Source organism: Saccopteryx bilineata, chromosome 2 (genome assembly GCF_036850765.1).
Source record: "Saccopteryx bilineata isolate mSacBil1 chromosome 2, mSacBil1_pri_phased_curated, whole genome shotgun sequence".
Taxonomy (NCBI): Eukaryota; Metazoa; Chordata; class Mammalia; order Chiroptera; family Emballonuridae; genus Saccopteryx; species Saccopteryx bilineata.
The window spans coordinates 302464974-302490365 of record NC_089491.1 but is presented as its reverse complement, the minus strand read 5'-3'; the positions used below and the strand labels follow the sequence as shown (position 1 = coordinate 302490365).

Sequence of the window (25392 nt, the reverse complement as noted above, 5' to 3'; positions counted from 1 at the left end):
ATATGAAAAACTGTGAAGTATTAAACAAAAAATAAAATAATAAAAAGTATGTAGTATGATACAAATTAGACAGTTAATTTCTTAGAGATACATGTTTATTTTGAATACATTATTTTTATGATTTATATTACTTAATTTCTGGATTTCCATTCTAGAATCCAAAACATTCTTATGCAAAATTCATATGTACTTGTATAGATATATATGTAGCTAACTTCCCAGAATAGAAATTATAAAGATAAGAAAATAAATGCATTTTCCATTTAGAGAAATAATCTTTTTAAAAAGATAAATCAAATTAAATCTCTAATTTTGTATTGTTATTAAATGTAATCAATTTCATGTTTCCAGGTGTTCAGCCTACTGTTCCAAAAACAACCCCAGTTTCAAGCAAACCAGGTCTAGTAACTCTTTATTCTATTCATATTGTTAATAATGTCATAAGGTGATGGGTAAAAATGAATGTTTTGTGGGGAAACTGGTGGCTTTTGGTGGACAGATACATTAAGATTGCATGTGAAGTTTACATTCATCGACCCACCCGTGTTTACTCACATGGTCCTCATGAGCATATGCACTATGGGATACCAGTTTGGTGACATGCTCTTTTAAATGAGTTAACCATAACTGTATCTTAAAGGATTTATAAAACACTGATTCTTCTAGTGTTTCAAAGAAGAGAGAAGTGTGAGGAAATGTTTATAAAAACGATAAACTACGAGGATCTTTTCTTTTTTTTTTTTTAATAAATTTTTATTAATGTTAATGGGATGACATTAATAATTCAGGGTACATATATTCAAAGAAAACATGTCTAGGTTATCTTCTCATTAAATTATGTTGCATACCCCTCGCCCAGAGTCAGATTGTCCTCTGTCACCCTCTATCTAGTTTTCTCTGTGCCCCTCCCCCTCCCCCTAAATCTCTCCCTCCCTCCCTCCTGCATCCTCCCTCCCCCCACCCCTGGTAACCACCACATTCTTGTCCATGTCTCTTAGTCTTGTTTTTATGTTCCACCAATGTATGGAATCATGTAGTTCTTGTTTTTTTCTGATTTACCTATTTCACTCCGTATAATGTTATCAAGATCCCACCATTTTGCTATAAATGATCTAATGTCATCATTTCTTATGGCTGAGTAGTATTCCATAGTGTATATGTGCCACATCTTCTTTATCCAGTCTTCTATTGAAGGACTTTTTGGTTGTTTCCATGTCTTGGCCACTGTGAACAGTGCTGCTATGAACATGGGGCTACATGTGTCTTTACGTATCAATGATTCTGAGGTTTTGGGGTATATACCCAGTAGAGGGATTGCTGGGTCATAAGGTAGTTCTATTTGGAGTTTTTTGAGGAACCACCATACTTTCCTCCATAGTGGTTGTACTACTTTACATTCCCACCAACAGTGTATGAGGGTTCCTTTTTCTCCACAGCCTCTCCAACATTTGTTATTACCCGTCTTGTTGATAATAGCTAATCTAACAGGGGTGAGGTGGTATCTCATTGTAGTCTTTATCTGCATTTCTCTAATAACTAATGAAGCTGAGCATCTTTTCATATATCTGTTGGCCATTTGTATTTCTTCCTGGGAGAAGTGTCTGTTCATGGAGGATCTTTTCTTAATTATCAAAATTTAAAATTCTTCATGTGACTGTCAAATATCTTTTATTGGTTAGAGAAACGAAAGGAAAAAAGTCCGTAGTACCATTTAATGATGATAAGGTAGATACAATTGTTGTAGTGTGGAAAACAGTAAAATACTAAGCAGAAAACAAAAGGATAAAAAATATGTAGTATGATACAAATTGGACAGTTAATTTCTTAGAGATACAGTTGTTCATTCTGAATACATTATTTTTATGATTTTTATTAGTTAATTTCTGAATTTCCATTCTAGAATACAAAACATTCTTATGCAAAATTTATATGTACTTGTATAAGTATATATTTAGGGTAACTCCCAGAAGAAGAATTGTAAAGATAAGGAAGCATGTGTATTTTTTATTTAGAGAAATAATTAATCTTTTTTAAAAGGTAAAAAATCAAATTAAATCTCTAATTTTGTATTGTTGGTAAATGAAGTCAATTTCATGTTTCCAGGTGTCAAGCCTACTCTTCCAAAAACAACTACACCAGGTCCAGTAACTCTTTATCCTATTAATATTCTTAATAACCTCATAAAGTGATGAAAATAATTTTATGTGTGAATTAGCACTTATTTAATTATAAATGAAGTTGATTTTTTTGGCCCACTTTTATTTATTCTTGTTCTTCACTCATTTTTTAATTAGGTTTCTAAAATGCTTTTTCGTTGATTTAACAGAATTCATTATAATTTCCCACACTTTTAACATGAAATGAACATTTTAACTAGTTTTCATTGCCTTATTTTTTTAATGAGTATATTTTTAAGAGTTCATATGTTTGGGTATAGTTTATATAATTTTTAATTATGTAAATAGTGCACAAATATAAATTCATAAAAATTATAATGTTACAAAAATATACAGAGCAAAATATTGTCTTCTCTTTCTCTAATTCATTGTCTGAGTTAATCTCTTAATAGTAGCTCTGGCTGGTAGGCTCAGTTGATAGAGTGTTGGCCTGGCATATGGATGTCCAAGGTTCAATTCCCTGTTAGGGTACACAAGAGAAGAAACTATGCCCTTCTCTTCCCCTCCCTCTCCCTCTTTTCCCCCCTCTCTCTTCCTCTTCTTTTCTTCTCTCCCTCTTCCTGTCCTGCAACCAGTGGTCACTTGGTTCAAGCGTGGACCCTCAGTGCTGAGGATAGCTGGTTGGTTCTACTGTTGACCTTAGATGCTAAAAATAGCTCAGTAATGGAGCATCAGTCCCAGACAAGAATTGAAGAGTAGATCTCACTAGGAGTGTATATGGGAGTTCGTCTCACAATCTTCCCTCCTCTCACTTAAAAAAAATCACTTAATAGTTTAGGTGTCCTTTTGTCTGCTGCTGTACATTAATATTCTTGTATGCATATACATACACATATTTCAGTGTTCTTTTTTGTTGTTGTTGGTAACCAAAAATGGAATCACGCTGTTCATATTCTTCTAAACTCTCATATTCTACATTCACTATCTTATATTGGGATTATATTTAGATTTATTTCCACATTTTTAATGATGACTTTAATATATACCATATTTATTTAACCTTTTTCCTATCAGCGATATTTATATGTGCAGAAGTTTTACATTAATAGGTAGTTGGATGTATCAGTTTCTCTCTCTAGTGGCTATGAGTGTTCAGTCTCTATTGTGAAAACTGGAGTTCATCCCCATGCTGAAATCATATAAAAATTTCAACCATATGATCTTATTACATTCTTTGCACTTAAATCATTGTTACATCTGATGTTGGTATATACACTTTTTGTCTTCTCTCCAACTGCTTGAAGTGCCAGTTTTTATCATACGTTAAATTCATAGGGGTTCTTCTTGTCTCTCTTCCCTTGAACTCTGCCTACACCATATCTTTTATGCTTCCTTGTACGGCTATGATATGTTTTAATATCTGTCAGAGCACTGCTTTTTCAGACATGTTCAGGCCACTTTCTATGCTAATTTTTAAAGATCAACTTTTATTTTATTTTTACCATTTAACCATTTCATGGGTACATGTCAGGGGCATTAGGTACATTCTCACTGTTGTGCAGCCATCACTTCTGTATATCCAAAACTAAAACGGAAACATTATACACATTAAACAACAATTTTCCATCCGCCCCGGCCCCCGCCCAACCCTGACAATTGTATTTAATTTTCTGGAAATTGACTACCTTAAGAACCTCACAGAACTGCAATCACTTCTGGCTTATTTCACTTAGTGTAAGGCTTTCAAGGTTCATCTACCCTGTAGCATGTATCAGAACTCTATTCCTTTTTATGATTGGGTAATATTCCATTGTTTGTATATATCACATTTTTTATCCATTCACTAATGATAGACATGTGGGTTGTTTAAACTTTTGCCTATTCTGAATATGCTTCTCTGAATATTGGCATTTTAGGACCTGTTTCAATTTGGGGTACACACCCAGGAGTAGAGCTGCTGGGTTATGTGGGCATTCTGTGTTTACTTTTTGAGGAACAGCCACATGTTCTCCATAGCAACTGTATCATTTGATATTTCCACCAGTGATGCACGAAGTTCCAATTTCTCCACTTCTTTACCAACACATGTTATTTCCTGTTTTTAATGCTAGCCATCCTAATGTATCTCACTGTGATTTTTATTTGCATTGTGGTTATTATTGATTAATGGTCATGTTTCCTGTGCTTCTTGGTGTTTTGTATATCTTCTTTGGGGAAATATCTATTCATGTCCTTTGCACATTTTTGTTTGGGGTTTTTTTCCATTACTAAGTTTTAGGAGTTCATTATGCATTTTGGATATTAATTCCTTATCAGATGTATTCATTGCCAGTGTTTTCTTTTATTTTATGGATTGCTTTTTCACTCTATTGATAATTGTTCATAAATTTGGTAAAGTCCAATTTATCTATGTTTTTCGTTGTAACTAGGGCTTTTGGTGTCACACCCAAGAAATCATTGTCAGACTTATCATCATGAAGCTGGTCCTCTATTTGTTTTTCTAAGAGTGTTATAGTTTTAGCTCTTATTTAGCTCTTTGACCCATTTTGAATTCATTTCTGATTATGATGTAAGATACGAATAAAACTTCATGGATTGTATGTACATATCCAGTTTTCCAAGAACCATTTGTTGAAAGATTGGTCTTTCCCAATTTAATGTTCTTTGCACCCTTTCATTCAATCATTTGACCATATATGTGAAGCTTTATTGGTGGGCTCTGTATTCTATTCCATTGGTGTGTCTGTATTTATGCCTATACCACTGTGTTTGGATAATTGTAGCTTTTGAGTACATTTAAAATCAGGTAATGTGAGTTTTTTCAACTCTGCTCTTCCATTTTAAGATTGTCTTGGCTATTTCTTATCCCTGAGATCTCATATGAATTACATATATATTTTTCCTATTTTGCAAAATGTATATTCAAGATGTTGATGTGGGTTGTGTATAATCTGTAGATTGCTTTGTGTAGTTTAACATCTTTACTATATAAGGTCTTCAAATGTATGGACAAAGAATGTCTCTTCATTTATTTATATTATCTTCTGTTTCCTTCAGCAATGTTTTATAGTTTCCAGTGTAGGAGTCTTTCAGCAACTTGGTTAAGTTTTCTTCCTAAGTAGTTTACTCTTTTTGATACTATTATAACTAAACTGTGTTTTTTCTTTTACACTTTTATTTGATTTGCTCATTGTTAGTTATAGAAATGCAACTGATTTTTACTTGTCAATTCTGTAACCTATAGCTTTAATAAAATGTATTTATTAGTTGCAACAGGTTAATACAATAATGTGAGTGCCTGCATATGAGTATAATCTTTACAGTTTTGTATTTCGAAAAATCATGTCATATAGAACAGAGATAATTTATTTCTTCTTTCCTAATTTGGATGCATTTTTTCTTGCCTGATTCTCTAATTGTAACTTTCACTATTGTATTAAATAGAAATGGCAAACATGGTCATCCTGTCTTGTTCCTGAACTTAAGGGGAAAACTTTCAGTCTTTCACCATGAAGCATGATGTTAGCTATGGGTTTTTCATAAATGGGCCTTATTATGTTGAAATTTCACTGTATTACAGAATAACCTCTACATCATTTATTAAGCCTTTCTGTATCTTTTAATTGTAAGTAGAATTTCTTTTACACCGTAGGCTATTACTAACAATACACTAATAATAAATTTGCATGCTGTACCACAGAATACTGTCACAGAAAATCTTACTGGAGAAGAAGAAGACTTATGACATTAAATATAAATTTATAATATTTTATGATAATACTTTAAATGAGAAACATTAACATAATTTATGTAAGGAAAATAAAATTATGTGAGATTCTGTACAAAGGCAAAGAATCAAAACCTATTAATTTGGGGGTCAATAAGCTTTACTATTTTTCATTTCTTTTTAACATTATTTCTATTTTCTTCTTCTTTTTAGGACTTTCCACATCATCAGCTGAACGATTTGAGTATTTAGGTAAAGATATAGAAATTATTTTGGTTTTTATACTCCTCCCTGATGAGACCTTAGAGTTCTAAGTGGAAATATCATATTTTAATTATCCGTACTTAGACAAACAACCTGTCACAAATGTTATAATGGCATGTATGCTTATTTTAAGAGTACAAATAACATGACAAATATAAGCAGGAGTAGAACTGGACACATGTAGCTACTACAGTTTTTAAGGGTGCCTCAAATTGGAATTCCTAATAGGATGAAGTGGCTTTCTCAATTGCTGTGTTTATATGGAGGTTAAAATACATAAAACTGCTTTGCAGGTGACAGTGTTATTTTGTGTTAGTAATCTGTAAAACAAGTTTTTCTATTCATACATTATATACACATAAATTAGGTTAGTTTTTGTCTTAAAAAGGCTGGTGGAGCACACTTTATGTAGGCTCACAAGGCTCACACAATATATACTAAAGGAAATGATAGAGTATAGTTGTGATAGTTTAATGAAATACAAGGATGTTTGATGAGTAAATGAAGAAAAATATGTAGTACTTTTATTTACATTAGACTACTTTAGTAAAGTTAATCTTTTTATAAAATGCACCTTAGGCCTGCTCTATTTTCTCTCTGAATACTCTGGTTAAACTCTCATTGTGCCAGTAAATCTGAAGTCATGTTAAGACAATAAACATCTGATAACTTTTTATAAAAGAAAAAAATCAGAAGAAATCATAATATTGTATGTTTTGACTTGTAGAAATATAATAAAAATTATGGCAGCTTAGAAGCAGAGATAATACTACCTGACATTTCTAAGAATTAAGATTTCCTGGTATTATTTATTGCTCTCTGGATAGTCAGAAATGCATGTTTGAGTTTCTATGTGTAATTTATCCATGTATCCTGGTGTTTCATTTGCATTCTTTGAATGTTCTTGGTATTGGAAATTGAGACTGTGTCTTAATTTGGGGGTGGGGTGCATGAAGAAGGATTGATGATAACATATTGTTTATGACATTGCAAAATGTGTCTATGTAACCAATTAATAGAACTTTATTTACAACTTAGTCCACAGACTCACTCTAGTGGAATAATATAAATGAAATTGCTAACAAGTCATAAGAATGATAGACTGAATACTAAATGAACTACAATAAGATAACACATTCTTTTTTTCTTCTTCTTCTTGATTTTTTTTTAATAATTTTATTTTTTTAATGGGGTGACATCAATAAATCAGGATACATATATTCAAAGATAACAAGTCCAGGTTATCTTGTCGTTCAATTATGTTGCATACCCATCACCCAAAGTCAGATTGTCCTCTGTCACCTTCTATCTTGTTTTCTTTGTGCCCCTCCCCACCCCCTATCCCTCTCCCATTCCCCCCTCCCCCCCGTAACCACCACACTCTTATCAATGTCTCTTAGTTTCACTATTATGTCCCACCTACGTATGGAATAATACAGTTCCTGTTTTTTTCTGATTTACTTATTTCGCTTCGTATCATGTTATCAAGATCCCACCATTTTGCTGTAAATGTTCCGATGTCATCATTTCTTATGGCTGAGTAGTATTCCATAGTGTATATGTGCCACATCTTCTTTATCCAGTCATCTATTGATGGGCTTTTTGGTTGTTTCCATGTCCTGGCCACTGTGAACAATGCTGCAATAAACATGGGGCTGCATGTGTCTTGACGTATCAATGTTTCTGAGTTTTGGGGGTATATACCCAGTAGAGGGATTGCTGGGTCATAAGGTAGTTCTATTTTCAGTTTTTTGAGGAACCACCATACTTTCTTCCATAATGGTTGTACTACTTTACATTCCCACCAACAGTGTATGAGGGTTCCTTTTTCTCCACAGCCTCTCCAACATTTGCTATTACCTGACTTGCTAATAACAGCTAATCGAACAGGTGTGAGGTGGTATCTCATTGCCATTTTGATTTGCATTTCTCTAATAGCTAAAGAAGATGAGCATCTTTTCATATATCTGTTGGCCATTTGTATTTCTTCCTGGGAGAAGTGTCTATTCATATCCTCTTCCCATTTTTTTATTGGATTATTTGTTTGTTTGTTGTTGAGTTTTATGAGTTCTTTGTATATTTTGGATATTAGGCCCTTATCTGAGCTGTTGTTTGAAAATATCATTTCCCATTTAGTTGGCTTTCTGTTTATTTTGTTATCAGTTTCTCTTGCTGAGCAAAAACTTCTTAGTCTGATGTAGTCCCATTCATTAATTTTTGCCTTCACTTCTCTTGCCATTGGAGTCAAATTCATAAAATGCTCTTTAAAACCCAGGTCCATGAGTTGAGTACCTATGTCTTCTTCTATGTACTTAATTGTTTCAGGTCTTATGTTTAGATCTTTGATCCATTTTGAGTTAATTTTTGTACAGGGGGAAAGACTGTAGTCCAGTTTCATTCCTTTGCATGTGGCTTTCCAGTTTTCCCAGCACCATTTATTGAAGAGGCTTTCTTTTCTCCATTGTGTGTTGTTGGCCGCTTTATCAAAAATTATTTGACTATATATATGTGGTTTTATTTCTGGACTTTCTATTCTGTTCCATTGGTCTGAGTGTCTATTTTTCTGCCAATACGATGCTGTTTTGATTGTCGTGGCCCTATAATAGAGTTTGAAGTCAGGTATTTTTATGCCCCCAGCTTCATTCTTTTTCTTTAGGATTGCTTTGGCTATTCGGGGTTTTTTATAGTTACATATAAATCTGATGATTTTTTGCTCTATTTCTTTAAAAAATGTCACTGGAAGTTTGATGGGAATTGCATTAAATTTGTATATTGCTTTGGTTAATATAGCCATCTTGATTATATTTATTCTTCCTAGCCAAGAACAAGGTATATTCTTCCATCTCATTATATCTTTTTCGATTTCCCTTAACAATGGTTTATAATTTTCATTATATAAGTCCTTTACATTCTTTGTTATGTTTATTCCTAAGTATTTTATTTTTTTTTGTTGCAATCGTGAAGGGGATTATTCTTTTGAGTTCCTTCTCAGTTGTTTCATTGTTGGCATATAGAAAGGCTATTGACTTCTGTATGTTAATTTTGTATCCTGCGACCTTACTGTATTGGCTTATTGTTTCTAGTAGTCTTTTTGTGGATTCTTTGGGGTTTTCGATGTATAGGATCATATCATCTGCAAAAAGTGATACCTTTACTTCTTCTTTTCCAATATGGATGCCTTTTATTTCTTTGTCTTGTCTGATTGCTCTGGCTAGAACCTCTAGTACCACATTAAATAAGAGTGGAGAGAGTGGACAACCCTGTCTTGTTCCTGATTTAAGGGGGAAAGCCTTCAGTTTAGTGCCATTTAATATGATGTTAGCTGATGGTTTATCATATATGGCCTTTATCATGTTGAGATATTTTCCTTCTATACCCATTTTGTTGAGAGTCTTAAACATAAAATTGTGTTGTATTTTATCGAAAGCCTTTTCTGCGTCTATTGATAAGATCATGTGGTTTTTGTTCTTTGTTTTGTTGATATGGTGTATTACATTAACCGTTTTACGTATGTTGAACCATCCTTGAGATTCTGGGATGAATCCCACTTGATCATGATGTATTATTTTTTTAATATGTTGTTGTATTCGATTTGCTAGTATTTTGTTTAGTATTTTAGCATCTGTATTCATTAGAGATATTGGTCTGTAGTTTTCTTTTTTTGTGCCATCCTTGCCTGGTTTTCTTATGAGGGTTATGTTGGCCTCATAAAATGTGTTTGGAAGTATTGCTTCTTCTTCAATTTTTTGGAAGACTTTGAGTAGAATAGGAACCAAGTCTTCTTTGAATGTTTGATAAAATTCGCTGGTATAGCCGTCAGGGCCTGGACTTTTATTTTTGGGGAGGTTTTTAATGGTTTTTTGTATTTCTTCTCTACTGATAGGTCTGTTTAGGCTTTCTGCTTCTTCTTGACTCAGTCTAGGAAGGTTGTATTGTTCTAGGAATTTATCCATTTCTTCTAGGTTGTTGAATTTAGTGGCATAAAGTTTTTCATAGTATTCTACAATAATTCTTTATATATCTACGGTGTCCGTGGTGATTTCTCCTCTTTCATTTTGGATTTTGTTTATATGAGTTCTTTCTCTTTTTTCCTTGGTAAGTCTTGCCAAGGGTTTGTCAATTTTGTTGATCTTTTCAAAGAAACAGCTCCTTGTTCTATTAATTTTTTCTATAGTTTTTCTGTTCTCTAATTCATTTATTTCTGCTCTGATTTTTATTACCTCCTTTCTTTGGCTGGTTTTGGGTTGTCTTTGTTCTTCTTTTTCTAGTTCCTTAAGGTGGGAAGTTAAGTGGTTCACTTGGGCTCTCTCTTGTTTGTTCATATATGCCTGAAGTGATATGAACTTCCCTCTTATCACTGCTTTTGCTGCATCCCATAGATTCTGATATGTCGTATTGTCATTTTCATTAGTCTGTATATGTCTTTTGATCTCTGCACTTATTTCTTCTTTGACCCATTCATTTTTTAAAAGTATGTTGTTTAGTTTCCACATTTTTGTGGGATTTTTTCCTCTTTCTTGCAGTTGAGTGCTAGTTTCAAGGCTTTATGATCAGAAACTATGCTTGGTACAACTTCAATTTTTCTGAATTTGCTGATGTTGTTTTTGTGGCCCAACATATGGTCAATTCTTGAGAATGATCCATGTACACTGGAGAAAAATGTATACTCAGTCACTTTGGGATGAAATGTCCTGTAGATGTCTATCATATCCAGGTGCTCTAGTGTTTTGTTTAAGGCCACTATGTCTTTGTTGATTCTCTGTTTGGATGACCGATCTAGAGCCGTCAGCGGTGTATTGAGGTCTCCAAGTGTGATTGTGTTTTTGTCAGTTTTTGTTTTAAGATCAATAAGTAGCTGTCTTATATATTTTGGTGCTCCTTGGTTTGGTGCATATATATTAAGAATTGTTATGTCTTCTTGATTCAGTGTCCCCTTAGCCATTATGAAATGGCCATTTTTGTCTCTGAGTACTTTTGCTGTCTTGCAGTCAGCATTATCCGATATGAGTATTGCTACACCTGCTTTTTTTTGGATGTTATTTGCTTGGAGTATTGTTTTCCAGCCTTTCACTTTGAATTTGTTTTTATCCTTGTTACTTAGATGAGTTTCCTGTAGGCAGCATACAGTTGGATTTTCTTTTTTAATCCATTCTGCTACTCTGTGCCTTTTTATTGGTGAGTTTAATCCGTTTATATTTAGTGTAATTATTGATACTTGTGAGTTCCCTATTGCCATTTTATATCTTGCTTTCTGTTAGTTTTGTGTCTTGTTTGATCCTTCTCTTTCATTTTTCTATCTTTTGTTTTTATTTGGTTGTATTCCATACATCTTTCCTCTGTTGCTATCTTTTTTATCTCATGTGCTTCTGTGGTGGTTTTTTCAATGGTGGTTACCTTTGAGTAATGAAAAGGGTCCCTACCCTGTTCATTGTAGCGAACTATTTTGTGAGTACTTTTGCACTCCATCGTCCTTTGCTACTGTTAATCTCCATCTTCTCCCCCTTTCTTTGTGTTGTTGTCACAGTTTAAATTTGGTTTTATTGTGTTCTTCTTGGAGCTTTTACTTGTGGCTCTGTTTTTTTTTTGTTCTTTGCATCTGCTTAAAGAACCCCCTTTAGTAATTCCTGGAGTGGGGGTTTTCTTATGATAAATTCCCTCATCTTTTCTGTATCTGTGAATGTTTTTATTTCTCCTTAGTATTTGAAGGATAGCTTTGATGGGTATAGTATTCGTGGCTGAAAGTTCCTCTCTTTCAGGACTTTAAATATTGGGGTCCACTCTCTTCTAGCTTGTAGAGTTTCTGCTGAGAAATGTGATGATAATCTAATGGGCCTTTCTTTATATGTTGTATTCTTCTTTTCCCTGGCTGCCTTGAGAATTTTTTCTTTGCTGTTGGTTTGTGTCAATTTCATTATGATATGCCTTGGAGTAGGTTTGTTGGGGTTAAGAAAACTTGGAGTTCTGTTTGCTTCTTGAACTTGAGGCTTTAGTTCTTTCCACAGGCTTGGGAAGTTCTCATCTATTATTTGTTTGAGTATGTTCTCCATTCCATTTTCTCTCTCTTCTCCCTCTGATATACCTATTATTCTTATGTTATTCTTTTTGATGGAGTCAGATAATTCTTGTAGGGCTATCTCATTTTTTTTTATTTTGGAGTCTCTTTCTTCTTCTCTCTGTTGTGCCTCAAGTTGCTTGTCTTCTATTTCACTAATCCTCTCTTCTATCTGACCTGTTCTATTAGCTAAGCTTGTTACTCCATTTTTCAGCTCGTGAATTGAGTTTTTCATCTCTGTTTGATTTGTTTTTATAGTTTCAATTTCCTTGGACATATATTCTTTGTGTTCATTGAGTTGTTTTCTGAGCTCCCTAAATTGCCTTTCTGTGTTTTCTTGTATATATCGGAGGATTTTTATGATTTCTATCTTGAATTCTCTGTCATTTAGCTCCAAGGTTTCCAATATATTAAATTTTTTCTCCATAGACTTTTTCTCATGTAGCTGTGTTACCTCTCTTTCTTTTGTATCCATGATATTCGATTTTCTCTTCCTTAATGGCATCTGAGGGTGGTTTTGTTGATAGTATTAATGAGATTTAATAAAGAATAAAAAGTTAAAAAAAATAAAAAAAATAAAAAATCGAAAAGAGTTGTTTTTTAAAAAAAAATTAATAATGAAATAAAGAAAAATAAAATAAAATAAAATAAAATTTTTTTAAAAAAGGAAATTATTCCCCCCCTCCTTTTTTCCTCTCCTTTCCTCTCCCCTCTTTCTTGAGAAAATCTTGTGGTGGACTGTGAATTATAACAAACAATGCCTGTGATGGAGGGCCTGAATTGGGGAAAAGTAATAAAGGGGCAAAAAAAAAAAAAAAAAAAAAAAAAGAAAAAGAAAAAGAAAAAAAAAAGAAAAAAAAAGAGCGTATGGACCCACAAAAAGCAAATAAGGAAAAAATTTGGGTCAAGAATAAAATGATTTGCTTTTAGGTGTTGGTTGTCTAAGAGTTATGATGAGAGGAATAAGAGGAAAATGGAAAAATGGGAGGACAAATTAAAAAATTACTATTGTATTTAGTGGAACAAGAACTAGATAATATGGAGAGCCAGGGATGGGAGCACGGCTAGTGAGTTAAAAAGATGAAGAAAAAAAACCCCAAAATGCCACAAACATAGGTCTGAGTCCCAGATAAGATAATTTGTTTGTTATTGAGGTTTGAATGAGAGGAGATGTAAAGGAGAAAGGAAGAAACTAATATAGAGGGAGGAAAGAAAGAGAGAGAGAGAAAAAAAAGGAGGGAACCACTAAAAGAAAAAAAAAGAAAGGAGAGAGAGAGAGAGAGAGTTAAGGGTTTTGGAGTGCAACCCTCATAGAGAGAAAGGAGAAGAGAAAAGATAATGGGAGATGTAACACTTATGGGTAGTGTAGTTCAAGGAGAGGAGAGAGTAAGACCGGTAGTGAGTTAATCGGCCAAATTGGAGGAGGAAAAAAAAGTATCAAGAATGAAGATAAGAGAAACAAACAAACAAATATAATAAAATGGGATAGGTTATAAAGTCTGCAGATTGTTCTTGATTTTGAGAGGTTATCTTCTTGCTTTTTCTTTTCTCTCCCTCTTCCTGGTCGGTGACTCTGTACCCCGGGTTCTGCCCCTTTGGCATGCTCAGGTAGAGGTTTGCAAATGATAAGTCTCTATGGCAATGTCATGTATTGTGCTTTAGTCTCGTTGGCAGTCGAAGCTCATTAGCATTTATAGGCTCCGACAGTGAGAGAGTCCGTGTTCCTGGAGCCTTTCTCCTAGTCTTTCCTTCCTCAATTAGTAGCCTGATAATCCAGCTATGGGGTTGCTGCTACCTCTGCCTGGATAGTAAGAGGCTCAAAGAGCTGGCAACTCCCCACTCTATTTCCACTCAGCACAGGGCTCTGGGTAAGGCTCAGTCAGTCAGAGCTGCTAGCATAATCAGGCGGGCTTTCCGCCCACTCAAAGACCTCTGGCTCTGCCACTCTGTCCAGTAACACAAGCGGGCACCCACTTTCGGGGCGCTTGGGGGAAACTCTCACTCACTGTCTGCGACCAGGATATCCGGCCAGCAGTCTCACGATCTGAGTGAAACCCCCAACCGCAGGGAAAAGTTGCAGCGTTGGAATTGAGTCTTGCTCCGTCCTCGTGCGTGGCTTTTGCAAGGCGCTGGGGTGGCTCGAGATTCCACTTTGGCCCACACAAAGGCCCCTGACTCTGCCCCTCTGTGCGATAACACGGGCGCGCACTGCCGAGGCACTCGGAGGAATTGCTCACTCCTTATCTGCGCACGCAAACCAGGATATGAGGCTGGCCACGTTTCCCTCTGAGTGAAACACCCTCCCACACGGAAAATCTCCACCGTTGGAATTAGTTCTCACTCCCTCCCGTGCGTGGCTTTCCCAGGGCGCTGGGGCTGCCCAGAGACTCTGCCCTTGGCCCACAGAAAGGCCTCTGACCCTGCCTCTCCGTGGGGCAACACGGTCACCCACTCTCGGGGCCTAGGAAGAAATTCTCGCCCACTAACTGCACACCGACCAGGAGACTGGGTAAAATGGCCGCTCCGCTTGTCTTTCTTTGTTTGGGTTTGGCGCAAGTGTTAGCTTGTATTGCCCGGGTTGCCACAGGATCAGATTTTCCTTGGATTGGATCTCCATGCCACAGCCTGGTTCGGCTGTTCGTGTCACAGTCTGGATCTATTCACCCCCTTGGCCCACCTCAGTTTCTATATTCACAGTTACCAGAGAAAACCGCCCTGTTCAGGTTAGTGAGGAAGGCGGAGCATTTCTTACTCCCTATTTCCTTCGGGGTTTGGTTATATATTTAGCCAATTTTTCACTCAATCATACCTTTGGGTGTATTGCGAAGCATCTGGAAGCTCCAAGTATAGGTTTTTCGGTTTCTGGTTGAAGATGTTGTTGAGTTTTGGGGGAGATTTATCGGTATCGCTTCCTACCCCGCCATTACTCTCTCTTCTTGATTTTTTAATGGAAAATTTTATTCAATAACTTTAATTTCATCAAATATCCAGTAAGCATTCTAATTTCTAATTGGCTCATAACTCTCATCTTTTTTTTTATAAATAAATTTTTATTTTAATGGGGTGACATCAATAAATCAGGGTACATACATTAAAAGAAAACATTTCCAGGTTATCTTGTCATTTAGTTCTGTTGTATACCCATCACCTGAAGAGAGATCGTCCTCCGCCAACCTCCATCCAGTTCCCTCTGTACCCCTCCCCCTCCCCCTCTCCTTCCTTCCCTCCCCCCACCCCCCGTAACCACCACACTCCTGTCCATGCCTCTTAGTCTTGCTTTTATGTCCCACCAACACATTCTTAAAATGAATTTCCTCTAATCTAATGAATTCTAATTTTTATAATTGGATGTGGTGACTGAGCACATAACCTTGACAAGTGAGGCTCCTATTAAGCATTTCACAAGTTAGACTCTAGGCCTGGAATCAGATGAGAAGGGTTCTGGGATCAAAATGAGCTGGAATCACTAGCAGAAACTAGATTGATAAACTTTTTCTTTGCTGTAGTTTATAGATGATCTGATCAAAATTAAAGTGAATCTTCTCTCTAGAGATACACATGTGCCTAATTATTCAAACTGATGTTTTTCTTCAGGTAGCCGGCTGACAGCTTTGACTGTTATTATGGTACGTAGTGTCCCGAACATGGATGATACTTAAATCAAAGTATTAATATGAAGAAGTACATTTTTAATGAGTTGATTAGTTTCTATACTTATTATAGCTTAAAATTAAGTAAACTAGTCTAGAAATACCAGACCTTTGTATGATATTCAACCTTGTGTTGGTGATTATGTATTTATTTATATTCTAAATGTCCACTTAGTAACAAATCCTAAATAACATTTTTTTCAAGGTGATTGGTCATATGAGTTTGCATCCCAAATATGTTTTGAGTAATATTCTAAATTAAGTAAGAACTCTTCTGTGGCTTATTGAAGATTCTTTTTTGTTTGTTTTTACAGGGACAGAGAGAGAGTCAGACAGAGGGATAGATAGGGACAGACAGACAGGAACGCAGAAAGATGAGAAGCATCAATCATCAGTTTTTTGTTGTAACACCTTAGTTGTGCATTGATTGCTTTTTCGTATGTGCCTTGACCGCACATCAGTAGACTGAGTAATAATAATAAAAAAACAAACATTTTTTATATTATTGATTCTCTTTTAAATATTCACAATTCCTTCACTTGAACCTTAAATCTTATATTGTAGAATACACAATATACATATTACTCTATTTGTAGCACAATATATTTTTAAAATAACATATACACAGCTGTCTGAGTAGGAAATTATCTTGGTGGATTATTTTTACAATTCCTAAAGGTTCAGGAAAAAATAACTTCTAAAGAAAGCAAAACAAAATAACTTTATGTTTCTCACTTTCTTTGCTTAAAACATCAGTGCATATACAGATGAGCCTGGGCTCATCAATTTGAGCAAAGGGTCACTGACTTGAGCGTGGGATCATAGGCATGATCACATGATCTCTTGCTTGAGCCCAAAGGTCATTGGCTGGAAGCACAAGGTGCGACCTTGAGCCCAAGTTATCAGGCTTGAGCAAGAGATCACCAGCTTGGCTGGAGCCCCCTGGTCAAGGCGCATATGAGAAAGCAATCAATGAACAACTAAAGCGCTGCAACTACTAGTTGATGCTTCTCATCTCTTTCCCTTCCCTTTCCTCTGCTTCTCTGTTTCTTTATCTCTCTCTCACACACACACAAACACACAACTTAGTGCATCAAAATACTTATAAGTTTTTTAATACAAGTTTAAATCAAACACTCTAGCTATGCTGAAACTCTTGCTATCAATTTAATGAATGCTGAGGTTAATGGAAAGTAACTGTGATTAGAAATTCAGTTTTAGGCCTGGCCAGAGAGTTTGGTTGTTTAGGGTATCATCCCGAAGCACAGAAGTTGCTGGTTCAATCCCCAGTCAGGGCATATCCAGGAAAAATATTCCTGTTACTTTCTCGCTCTCTAAATTCCTCTCTAAAAAAATCAATAAAATAAAACATTAAAAAAAAGAAATTCAATTTTATATCATCATTGTCTTCAAATAGAACCACTGTTCTATAAAATAAATGTTTCTATAAATTTATATTAATGCTTACTTATCTCCTTTGCTGATTGTATTTCTATATAAAAATGTATCTGTAGGCCGGACCTGTGGTGGCACAGTGGGATAAAGCATCGACCTGGAACACTGAGGTTGCCGGTTCGAAACCTTGGGCTTCCTGGTCAAGGCACATATGGGAGTTGATGCTTCCTGCTCCTCCCCCTTCTGTCTGTCTGTCTGTCTGTCTCTCTCTCTCCCTTCTCTCTAAAAATCAATAAATAAAAAATTTTAAAAAAATTTCTCTGTAGAAAAAGATTGTACTACTACAGGAAATAAAATAAATGGAATTAAAAACACAGGAAAATATAAGAGTGTTGGAGAATTCAGGGACAGGCCCAATTATTACGTCAGGCCCACAGTAGTCCTCAGGCAGTTGCTCTAGTACAAGTGCAGTCCTTGCCAGTGGTGGTTCACAGTGCTGCCCCCAAGTGTTGGGATTCAGGTAATTTAACAAGCAGTTCTCTGCCCTAATACCAAGCATCATCGACTGTGCGATTTATCCTGAACCATCTTTTCACTGTAGAAGGGAATTAAAATGTGTATTCCATCAAAGGTATAATGAGTTTCATGAAATGAATTAATAAGTATTACAAGCATAGTTCTATCAGATTTTTCCACCTATGGACAAAATGAACATTACTAGTGCTGCTGAGAATACACTGTTGTGCAGATGAAAGTTAAAAAAGAGTAAGGAGTGTAAATTTGTGATTTCCACATTAGGCAACCGAGGTCCTCATCTTAGAGAGAACCCTGATTACAAGTGCTATTTTAACCGGTCCACTGAACTCAACAAATTTTAGGTATCAGTTCTGACAAACCTGTGAGAACTGGCTGAATACCACAACTGCTGACCTTCCCCCCCCCCCAATAAAGAGAACTATTCAAATATCCAAATGTAACACATAGTTCTGACACTGGGTGGGCATCCCAGAAGTATTTGCTGTGACAAGCACAATGGCCAGCACTGTTAGTTTTACTCTGTCTGTTACAGCCAGTTTACTGAGCAATTTTGACTTCCTAAACTGAAAATATTATTGGAAAATTGTTTTACAGTAAATAAGGTAAAAATGCTTTTTAAAATATTTTTCAATTTGTTGGCAATTAATTTTTTTAAATAAATTTTTATTAATGGTAATGGGATGACATTAATAAATCAGGGTACATATATTCAAAGAAAACATGTCTAGGTTATTTTGTCATCAAATTATGTTGCAAACCCCTCGCCCAAAGTCAGATTGTCCTCCGTCACCCTCTATCTAGTTCCCTGTGCCCCTCCCCCTCCCCCTAACTCTCTCCCTCCCTTCCTCCCATGTCCTCCCTCCCCCCCCCACCCTTGGTAACCACCACACTCTTGTCCATGTCTCTTAGTCTCATTTTTATGTTCCACCAATGTATGGAATCATGTAGTTCTTGTTTTTTTCTGATTTGCTTATTTCACTCCTTATAATGTTATCAAGATCCCACCATTTTGCTGTAAATGATCTGATGTCATCATTTCTTATGGCTGAGTAGTATTCCATAGTGTATATGTGCCACATCTTCTTTATCCAGTCTTCTATTGAAGGGCTTTTTGGTTGTTTCCATGTCTTGGCCACTGTGAACAGTGCTGCAATGAACATGGGGCTACATGTGTCTTCACGTATCAGTGTTTCTGAGGTTTTGGGGTATATACCCAGTAGAGGGATTGCTGGGTCATAAGGTAGTTCTATTTGGAGTTTTTTGAGGAACCACCATACTTTCCTCCATAATGGTTGTACTACTTTACAGTCCCACCAACAGTGAATGAGGGTTCCTTTTTCTCCACAGCCTCTCCAACATTTGCTATTACCCGTCTTGTTGATAATAGCTAATCTAACAGGGGTGAGGTGGTATCTCATTGTAGTTTTGATTTGCATTTCTCTAATAACTAATGAAGCTGAGCATCTTTTCATATATCTGTTGGCCATTTGTATCTCTTCCTGGGAGAAGTGTCTGTTCATGTCCTCTTCCCATTTTTTTATTGGATTGTTTGTTTGTTGTTGAGTTTTATGAGTTCTTTGTAAATTTTGGATATTAGGCCCTTATCTGAGCTGTCGTTTGAAAATATCAGTTCCCATATAGTTGGCTGTCTGTTTATTTTGATATCAGTTTCTCTTGCTGAGCAAAAACTTTTAATTCTGATGTAGTCCCATTCATTTATCTTTGCCTTCACTTCTCTTGCCATTGGAGTCAAGTTCATAAAATGTTCTTTAAAACCCAGGTCCATGATTTTAGTACCTATGTCTTCTTCTATGTACTTTATTGTTTCAGGTCTTATATTTAGGTCTTTGATCCATTTTGAATTAATTTTAGTACACGGGGACAGGCTGTAGTCGAGTTTCATTCTTTTGCATGTGGCTTTCCAGTTTTCCCAACACCATTTGTTGAAGAGGCTTTCTTTTCTCCATTGTGTGTTGTTGGCCCCTTTATCAAAGATTATTTGACCATATATATGTGGTTTTATTTCTGGGCTTTCTATTCTGTTCCATTGGTGTGAGTGTCTATTTTTCTGCCAATACCATGCTGTTTTGATTATCGTGGCCCTATAATATAGTTTAAAGTCAGGTATTGTAATGCCCCCAGCTTCATTCTTTTTCCTTAGGATTGTTTTGGCTATTCGGGGTTTTTTATAGTTCCATATAAATCTGATGATTTTTTGTTCCATTTCTTTAAAAAATCTCATAGGGATTTTGATGGGAATTGCATTAAATTTGTATATTGCTTTGGGTAATATGGCCATTTTGATTATATTTATTCTTCCTATCCAAGAACAAGGAATATTTTTCCATCTCATTGTATCTTTTCGATTTCCCTTAACAATGCTTTGTAATTTTCATTATATAGGTCCTTTACGTTCTTTGTTATGTTTATTCCTAGGTATTTTATTTTTTTTGTTGCAATCGTAAAGGGGATTATTTTTTTGAGTTCGTTTTCTAATATTTCATTGTTGGCATATAGAAAGGCTATGGACTTTTGTATGTTAATTTTGTATCCTGCGACCTTACTGTATTGGTTTATTGTTTCTAATAATCTTTTTCTGGAGTCCTTCGGGTTTTCGATGTATAGGATCATATCATCAGCAAAAAGTGATAGCTTTACTTCTTCTTTTCCGATATGGATGCCTTTTATTTCTTTGTCTTGTCTGATTGCTCTAACCAGAACTTCTAGCACCACGTTGAATAAGAGTGGAGAGAGTGGACAACCCTGTCTTGTTCCTGATTTAAGGTAGAAAGTCCTCAGTTTTATGCCGTTTAATAGGATGTTGGCTGATGGTTTATCATATATGGCCTTTATCATGTTGAGATATTTTCCTTCTATACCCATTTTGTTGAGAGTCTTAAACATAAAATTGTGTTGTATTTTATCAAAAGCCTTTTCTGCATCTATTGATAAGATCATGTGGTTTTTGTTGTTTGTTTTGTTGATATGGTGTATTACGTTAACCGTTTTGCGTATGTTGAACCATCCTTGAGATTCTGGGATGAATCCCACTTGATCATGATGTATTATTTTTTTAATATGTTGTTGTATTCGGTTTGCCTGTATTTTGTTTAGTATTTTGGCATCTGTATTCATTAGAGATATTGGTCTGTAGTTTTCTTTCTTTGTGCCATCCTTGCCAGGTTTTGGTATGAGGGTTATGTTGGCCTCATAAAATGTGTTTGGAAGTATTGATTCTTCTTCAATTTTTTGGAAGACTTTGAGTAGAATAGGAACCAAGTCTTCTTTGAATGTTTGATAGAATTCACTAGTATAACCGTCTGGGCCTGGACTTTTATTTTTGGGGAGATTTTTAATAGTTTTTTCTATTTCCTCCCTGCTGATTGGTCTGTTTAGGCTTTCTGCTTCTTCATGACTCAGTCTAGGAAGGTTGTATTGTTCTAGGAATTTATCCATTTCTTCTAGATTGTTGTATTTGGTGGCATATAATTTTTCATAGTATTCTACAATAATTCTTTGTATTTCTATGATGTCTGTGGTGATCTCTCCTCTTTCATTTTGGATTTTACTTATTTGAGTCCTGTGTCTTTTTTCCTTGGTAAGTCTTGCCAAGGGTTTGTCAATTTTGTTGATCTTTTCAAAGAACCAGCTCCTTGTTTTATTGATTTTTTCTATAGTTTTTCTGTTCTCTATTTCATTTATTTCTGCTCTGATTTTTATTATCTCCTTTCTTCGGCTGGTTTTGGGTTGTCTTTGTTCTTCTTTTTCTAGTTCCTTAAGGTGTGAAGTTAAGTGGTTTACTTCGGCTCTCTCTTGTTTGTTCATATAGGCCTGAAGTGATATGAACTTTCCTCTTATTACTGCTTTTGCTGCATCCCAGAGATTCTGATATGTCGTATTTTCATTTTCATTTGTCTGTATATATCTTTTGATCTCTGCACTTATTTCTTCTTTGACCCATTCATTTTTTAGAAGTATGTTGTTTAGTTTCCACATTTTTGTGGGTTTTTCCCCCTCTTTTTTGCAGTTGAATTCTAGTTTCAAGGCTTTATGATCAGAAAATATGCTTGGTACAATTTCAATTTTTCTAAATTTGCTGATATTGTCTTTGTGGCCCAACATATGGTCAATTCTTGAGAATGTTCCATGTACACTAGAGAAAAATGTATACTCTGTCGCTTTGGGATGAAGTGTCCTGTAGATGTCTATCATATCCAGGTGTTCTAGTATTTCGTTTAAGGCCACTATATCTTTATTGATTCTCTGTTTGGATGACCGATCTAGAGCCGTCAGCGGTGTATTGAGGTCTCCAAGTATGATTGTATTTTTGTTAGTTTTTGTTTTAAGGTCAATAAGTAGCTGTCTTATATATTTTGGTGCTCCTTGGTTTGGTGCATATATATTAAGGATTGTTATGTCTTCTTGATTCAACTTCCCCTTAATCATTATGAAATGACCATTTTTGTCCCTGAGTACTTTTTCTGTCTTGTAGTCAGCATTATTAGATATGAGTATTGCTACACCTGCTTTTTTTTGGGTGTTGTTTGCTTGGAGTATTGTTTTCCAGCCTTTCACTTTGAATTTGTTTTTATCCTTGTTGCTTAAATGTGTTTCTTGTAGGCAGCATATAGTTGGATTTTCTTTTTTAATCCATTCTGCTACTCTGTGTCTTTTTATTGGTAAGTTTAATCCGTTTACATTTAGTGTAAGTATTGACACTTATGGGTTCCCTACTGCCATTTTATAAATTGCTTTCTGTTAGTTTTGTATCTAGTTTGATTCTTCTCTTTTGTTTTTCTATCATTTGTTTTTGTTTGTTTGTGTTCCATACTTCTTTCCTCTGTTGCTACCTTTTTTAAGTCAAGTGTTTTTGTGGTGGTTTTTTTAAGGGTGGTTACCATTAAGTAATGAAAAGGGTACCTACCATATTCATTGTAGTACCCTATCTTATAAGTATTTCTGCACTTCATCATCCTTTGCTACTGTTAATCTCCATCCTCTCCCCCCTTTTTTTCCTTTGTTGTCACAGTTTAAGTTTGGTTTTATTGTGTTCTTGGTGGAGCTGTTACTTGTGGTGTTGTTTTCTTTTGTTCTTTGAATCTGGTTGGAAAACCCCCCTTAGTATTTCCTGGAGTGGGGGCTTTCTGTTGATAAATTCTCTCATCTTTTCTGTATTTGTGAATGTTTTTATATCTCCTTCATACTTGAAGGATAGCTTTGATGGGTATAGTATTCTTGGCTGAAAGTTCCTCTCTTTCAGGGCTTTAAATATTGGGGTCCACTCTCTTCTAGCTTGTAGAGTTTCTGCTGAGAAATCTGATGATAATCTAATAGGCCTTCCTTTATATGTTGTACTCTTCTTTTCCCTGGCTGCCTTGAGAATTTTTTCTTTGTCATTGGTTTGTGTCATCTTTATTATGATGTGCCTTGGAGTGGGTTTGTTGGGGTTAAGAAAACTTGGTGTTCTGTTTGCTTCTTGAATTTGAGGCTTATTTCCTTCCACAGGCTTGGGAAGTTCTCGTCTATTATTTGTTTGAGTATATTCTCCATTCCATTTTCTTTCTCTTCTCCCTCTGATATACCTATTATTCTTATGTTATTCTTTCTGATGGAGTCAGACAATTCCTGTAGGGCTTTCTCATTTTTTATTATTTTTGAGTCTCTTTCTTCTTCTCTCTGTTGTGCCTCAAGTTGTTTGTCTTCTATTTCACCAATCCTATCTTCAATCTGGGCTGTTCTGTTAGCTAAGCTTGTTACCTCGTTTTTCAGCTCGTGAATTGAGTTTTTCATTTCTGTTTGATTTGTTTTTATAGTTTCAATTTCCTTGGTAATATATTCTTTGTGTTCATTAAGTTGTTTTCTGATCTCCCTATATTGCCTTTCTGTGTTTTCTTGTATATCTCTGAGTATTTTTAAGATTTCTATTTTAAATTCTCTGTCATTTAGCTCCAAGGCTTCCAATATGTTAAGTCTTTTCTCCATAGATTTTTCCACATCTATTTGTGTTACCTCTCTTTCTTTTGTATCCATAATATTCGATTTCCTCTTTCTTATCAGCATCTGAGGGTGGTCTTATTGATAGCACTAATTAGAATTAATAAAGAGTAAACAGAAAAAAAAGGGTAAAACACCCCACAAAAAAAAACAGTAATAATTTATTATTTCCCCCTTTTTTTCTCTCTTCTCTTTCCCTCCTCTCCCCTCCTCAGGGAAATATCGTGCCTATAATGGAGGGCCTGATTTGGGGTGAAGAGTTCAAGGGGCAAAAAAAAAGGAGTAGGGACCTACTAAATGCAAAAAAAAAAAAGGAAGAAAATCTTAGACAAGCATAAGATGATTTGCTTGTAAGTGATGGTCAACTAAGAGATATAATGAGAGGGATAAGAGGGAATCAGAAAAAAAGGACCAAAAAAGAATAATAAAGAAGAAAAACTAAAAATAATAAGTAAAAATCTGTTGTAATAAGTGGAGCGAAGACTAAATACAATGGAGACCTTGGGTTGGGAGGACCCAAAATGCCACAAAAATAAACAAACAAGAAAAAAGAAAAAAAATAAAAACAAAAGCAAAAAAGAGAAATAAAGCCAAAAAAAAGCCTTGAGTCCCAAATTAACTAATTTGTTTGTGATTGAGGATTATATGGGAGGAAAGTAAAATGAGAAAAGAAAAAACGAATAGAAAGGAAAAAATAAGAAAAAGAGAAAAATGAAGGAAGAAATAAAATAGGAGGAGAAAAAAACAAAATAAAGCAAGACAAAAAAAAAACAAAAGAGGAGAGAGTGAGAGTTAAGTGTTTTGGAGTATAACCTTAAAGGAGGGTGAGGATGAAGAAGAAAAATAAAATGCAACACTCATGGGTAGTGTAGTTCAAGAAAGGGGAAGCATAAGATGGGCAGAGAATAGAAGGACCGAGGTGGAGGAAATAAAGGCAAAAAGATAGAAGAAACAAACAACAACAACAACAACAAAAAAATTAGTGGATCAAGTTGTAAAGTCTGTGGGTTTTTCTTGATTTTGAGAGGTTAACTTCTTCCTTTTTCTTTTCTCTCCCTCTTCCTAGTCGGTGACTCTGTACCCCAGGCTCTGCCCCTGTGTCACTCTTAGGTAGGGATTTGCAGTTGATGGGATTCTATGGCAATGTCATATAATTGGCTTTAGTCTTGCTGGAAGTAAAGGCTTGTTGGCGTTTGCAGGGTCCAACGATGAGAGAGTTTGCTTTCCTGGATTCTCTCTCCTAGTCCCCCCTTTCTGAATTAGCAGCCTGGTGATCCAGCTATAAGGCTGCAACTGCTTCTGCCTGGGGAGTAAGAGGCTCAAAGAGCTGGGAAATCCCCACTCTATCCCCACTCAGTGCAAGGCTTTGGGAAAGGCTCTGAGAGTCAGGGCCTCCAGTGTAATCAGGCGGGGGTGGGAGTCAATTGTTGTCAAGGTGACTGTTCAGCGCCTATCATTTAGTTGGACCTCTCAACCCAGGCTTTCCACACTTTGTAGCCTGTTTTTGCAGGGAAGAAGAGGCACTAGTCTCTGCTTACGACTAGTGTAGTATAGACCTTATTATCTGCCAAGTCCTTCTTGTTAGCGTTTATCCCTGAATATGGAGGCTCTATCAATCAGAAGTTGCCCCCGCCCCTTTAGCGAGAGGCACTAAAA

At 35.6% G+C, this 25392-nt stretch overlaps 1 protein-coding gene across 2 annotated transcripts in view; it reads left to right on the top strand.

The window, feature by feature from the left end:
• Positions 1-25392, top strand: part of LOC136326087 (membrane cofactor protein-like) — an 89020-nt gene that overhangs the window by 25848 nt on the left and 37780 nt on the right. For both annotated transcript variants that reach the window (XM_066261477.1, XM_066261478.1), the window contains exons 7-9: positions 352-399; positions 2104-2139; positions 6058-6096. In XM_066261477.1, coding sequence (XP_066117574.1) covers positions 352-399; positions 2104-2139; positions 6058-6096 — 123 coding nt within the window. The remainder of the gene's footprint in view (positions 1-351; positions 400-2103; positions 2140-6057; positions 6097-25392) is intronic.